Source organism: Bidens hawaiensis, unplaced genomic scaffold (genome assembly GCF_021521415.1).
Source record: "Bidens hawaiensis isolate Kalapana, Puna unplaced genomic scaffold, B.hawaiensis_p1.1 tig00015640_1, whole genome shotgun sequence".
In the NCBI taxonomy this organism is placed as follows: Eukaryota; Viridiplantae; Streptophyta; class Magnoliopsida; order Asterales; family Asteraceae; genus Bidens; species Bidens hawaiensis.
This window is the reverse complement of record NW_027492399.1, coordinates 210,697-214,684: the sequence shown is the minus strand read 5'-3', so window position 1 is coordinate 214,684 and position 3,988 is coordinate 210,697. Positions and strand designations below refer to the sequence as shown.

The following is a 3,988-nucleotide window of genomic DNA, read 5'->3' as shown; positions in this document are numbered from 1 at the left end:
AATCTATATCGCATAGGAACGTATTAATTGCTTACGCTATTGAATCTGTACGTGATTGATTGATTGTGATCTATAAGGATTGAAATATGAACGTGAAATGATGAAAACCCTAGTTTTTAAGAGAGGGTAGAATTTAGGCGTATTTGGTGAATTGAGTCCATGCGATATTAATTGGTGAAAGGAATTGCAAGGAATAAAGGATTTGATTACGGATCTGTGGTTTAATTTGGCTAGGGTTTTGATAACAGTTTGTCAAAGAAGAACATGTTTCCGGATGCGTGTTCGGGTGGTTTAATTCCTCCGAATGATGAGTCGGAAGGATCTGGTTGCTCGGGATGGGATAACATGTATGCGTCTGGGTATGATGAGTCAAGTGGTCATAGGCAAAAATGGATCAAGTTAAGCTCGGCGTTGCATGATGGATTTGGTGTACCTGTACACGTTGTTCCTTTGTCGAAGCTGGCGCCTGTGGAGAAAAGGAAGTTGTTAATTAGGTTGAGGGATGAGCTTGATCAACTTAGGATGTTTCAGAAGAGAGTTGATGTGGATAAGGGTAACGTCGTTACGATGTCGGCTTCGAATGACGTTTTTATCTCGAATAATAATGTTCAACTGGCCCGCCAACCGAATGGGAAGAAATCTTCTGGTTCTGGGAAAAGATTTGATCAGAAGTCTAAGACTCTTAATCGAGGTTTTCTGGGAAGGTTTCAATCTGCCAATGAGTCAACTTCAACATCAACAGCGACTTTCAGTCCAATATTGAAGAAACAGTGTGAAAGTTTGTTGAAGAAGTTGATGACTCATCAACACGGATGGGTGTTCAATAAACCGGTTGATGTTGTTGCTTTGAAGATCCCTGATTACTTTAATGTTATTAAGAATCCAATGGACTTAGGGACGATTAAAGAAAAACTTAGCTCAGGAAAATATTCAAGTCCACTTGAGTTTCTTGCTGATGTCAGACTTACCTTCTCTAACGCCATGACATATAATCCACCTGGCAATGATGTTCATATCATGGCAGATGTTCTTAGTAAATTCTTTGAGCTAAGATGGAAATCGATTGAAAAGAAACTACCGGTTGACAATCCTCAACAGAATTTGCTTCATGAAGAGATTGATTTGGTTAAGCCAGTTCCTCCTTCAAAGAAAAGAAAGATTGCTTCAATACAACAAGCACAGCTGCCAGATCCTGTTAAGTTGGTTATGACCAGTGAAGAAAAGCATAATCTAAGCAGGGAATTGGAGGCTCATTTGGGTGATTTGCCAGATAATATCATTGAATTCTTGAGGCAACACAGCTCAAGTGGGAACGAAGGGGGTGAGGATGAAATAGAAATTGATATTGATGATCTTAACGATGAAACATTATTCAAATTACGCAAGATGTTAGATGATCATGTGCGTGAGCTACAAAACAATGCAAAAGCAGAACCTTGTGTTATTGAGGTAGTCTATTTTCCACACTGTAAATTTTAACAATAGGTGATCGTTTATTTGGTGATATACTAGTGAAGTCTAACTATGTTTCTTTATTGATTGCAGCTGCTACATGAATCAGGAATTAGCAATTCAACCATGCAACTATATAGAGGTTAATAACCCTTTTTTTACTGTCAAGTTCGTGTGTACTTAATAACTGTTGATCAACAGTTCAGCATGAATCTTGGTTGGTCAGTATGTGTTTTTTCTTACTTCAGGGAATGATCCTGTGGATGAGGATGCAGATATTGTGGGGAATGAGCCCCCTGTTTCAAGCGGTACTCCAGCTGGACAAGAAAATGGAACAAGCAAGAAAATTGATTTGGCGACTACATCAAGAACATCAAGTGGTATAGTTTTATTGGAAGTATAATGGCTAAATTAGAAGTATAGTGTATGCCAATGCGTCTGTATTCTCTTTTTAGAATTTTGACTTGCATCCAACTGTTTATATGCTTTTACGAAGTTTGAAAATAACGTACATCATGGTAACCATACGATTTTTGATTTACTAAGTAGACACATCTGCTTTTGTTTCTAAGGAGTTCTGAATGCATCAACTTTTGTTTCTATGGTTATACTCTATGATAAGTTGGTATTTATGGTTATACTCTATGATAAGTTGGTAATTATGATATCTGCAGGTACTAATTCTAGAAATGCTTCTGAAAACGGACAAACTGATGATGTTAAAACTTCTAGCGTATTAAAGTTGCCACAGGTACATATTGTGTATCTATCATAGTTATCAAATATCGTTAGGAGAGCCTGAGAAAAAAAAGTGCACAATGAAAAGGAGATTTTAAAATATATTATGTATATCCTAAAACTTGAATAAGATAGTTCAATTACCAAATATTAACCAATACCAAAAGTTTAATGCCCGTAAAACATGAATAACATAGTTTAAATACCGAAAATTAACCAATACCATGGGTACGAAACCCCAAATATCCAAAGCAAATTACTTTACAAATATTGCTAAATAGAATTACAATCAGAAAACAAAGTAAAATTATTTTATTGCAATCTTGCAAATTAAAATCGGTAAAGCAAAGCAAAAACATAATACAAGAAACACAATGTAATAGTAAAATCAGATAAAGCAATCAGAAACCAGAATAGTCGATAATCATATACAGAGATTAGAGTGAATTAATTAAATTCATTTTTAGGTCATTATCATCAGTCGGTTAATGATCGATCCAAAGAAATCAAATGTTACTTAAAAAAACATAAAATATTAGTTCTGTCTATTATATGATTGGTTATTTTGGGCATTTGATTCAATGTTTTTGATCTACATGGGACGGATTCATTTTTCATATGTATGTAAACATCAGTTTTGTTTATTATCTGCAGAATGATTCTGCTAGAGCAGAGTTGGAGGACAAGGCAGCCACAAGCGATTTAATCGATAATCGTGGGTTTCCACTTGCATGAATTAAATAATTTAGATGTTTCACAGGTTGCTTTTTTACTTATGGTTGGTTGTTTGTTATGCATGCTATTTAGAGTCAGTTAGCGGGTTGGACCAAGTTGAACATATGTCCCAACAGAAACCCAATTCTGTTGAATCTGATAGCCAGAAAGATGATGGTGAGAATCATATGTCATGTGTGTAAATACTGGTTTTAGTTCATGTCTCTCGTTCACGCCATTTGTTTGCATGATTTAGGGGATAGTGCTCCGGTTTCACCTGGATCGTACCGGGCTGCTGTTTTGAAAAATCGATTCGCTGATACAATTTTCAAGGCTCGAGAAAAGACGCTCAACCAGGTCGGTTACAAAATGTAATTTATAGTTAAGAGGTCGCAGTTTGACCTAAATGATTTGAACTTTTTACAGGGGGACCCTGAGAAGCTGCGTCGAGAGAAAGAGGAGCTAGAAAACCAGAAAAGAAAAGGTTAATATCGTTTGGACTCTTTTTTTGTTAAAATATTTATTTTAAGAGGCTGTGAACGTGTTGATTAAATTTATGAATCTGTTAATGTAAATCAGAAAAAGCTCGGCTGCAAGCAGCAGCAGAGGCTGCAGAAAACGCAAGAAGGCGAGCTGAAGCAGAAGCTGCTTTGGAGGCAAAGCGAAAGAGAGACCTCGAGAGGGAAGCAGCTCGCCAAGCGTTATTGAAGGTATCCTTTATTATGATCATATTAACAGAGTTGAATCGGTTATTAACAGATTGCTTGTTTATAGATTGAAAAGACAGTTGAACTTGATGAGACTTCACGGTTTATTGAGGATTTGGAAATGATGCGGTCCGAGCAACTGCCAATTTCAGCAGACGAAACAAGCCCTGATCATGGGTCACTGGATGCGTTAGGCAGTTTCAACTTTGGGTCCAGCAATCCGTTGGAACAACTCGGTCTGTACATGAAAAGAGACGACGAACACGAAGATGACGATGATGGTGAGCTTGAACCACCAACCGTTGTTCCAGGTCATGAGGTAAATGTTGATGTTGAAGAAGGCGAAATCGATTAGGTGCAGAATAATTAGTATTGTG

At 37.0% G+C, this 3,988-nt stretch overlaps 1 protein-coding gene across 1 annotated transcript; it reads left to right on the top strand.

The window, feature by feature from the left end:
- The first annotated feature begins 224 nt into the window (after nucleotides 1-224).
- Nucleotides 225-3,988, top strand: LOC143549557 (transcription factor GTE8-like). Its single transcript, XM_077040442.1, has 10 exons — nucleotides 225-1,449; nucleotides 1,546-1,594; nucleotides 1,701-1,832; nucleotides 2,127-2,203; nucleotides 2,845-2,905; nucleotides 2,998-3,081; nucleotides 3,161-3,261; nucleotides 3,331-3,388; nucleotides 3,484-3,614; nucleotides 3,679-3,988. The coding sequence occupies exons 1-10, from the start codon at nucleotides 265-267 to the stop codon at nucleotides 3,964-3,966; spliced, it is 2,166 nt and encodes a 721-aa protein (XP_076896557.1). The 5' UTR covers nucleotides 225-264; the 3' UTR covers nucleotides 3,967-3,988.

Bases quoted from the DNA above. Each gene is read 5' to 3' on its own strand.
- LOC143549557 (XM_077040442.1), top strand. From the start codon at position 265: ATGTTTCCGGATGCGTGTTCGGGTGGTTTAATTCCTCCGAATGATGAG. The intron at 2,906-2,997 runs GTGGGTTTCCAC...CATGCTATTTAG, and splicing joins AAGCGATTTAATCGATAATC to AGTCAGTTAGCGGGTTGGAC. The intron at 3,262-3,330 runs GTCGGTTACAAA...AACTTTTTACAG, and splicing joins GAGAAAAGACGCTCAACCAG to GGGGACCCTGAGAAGCTGCG.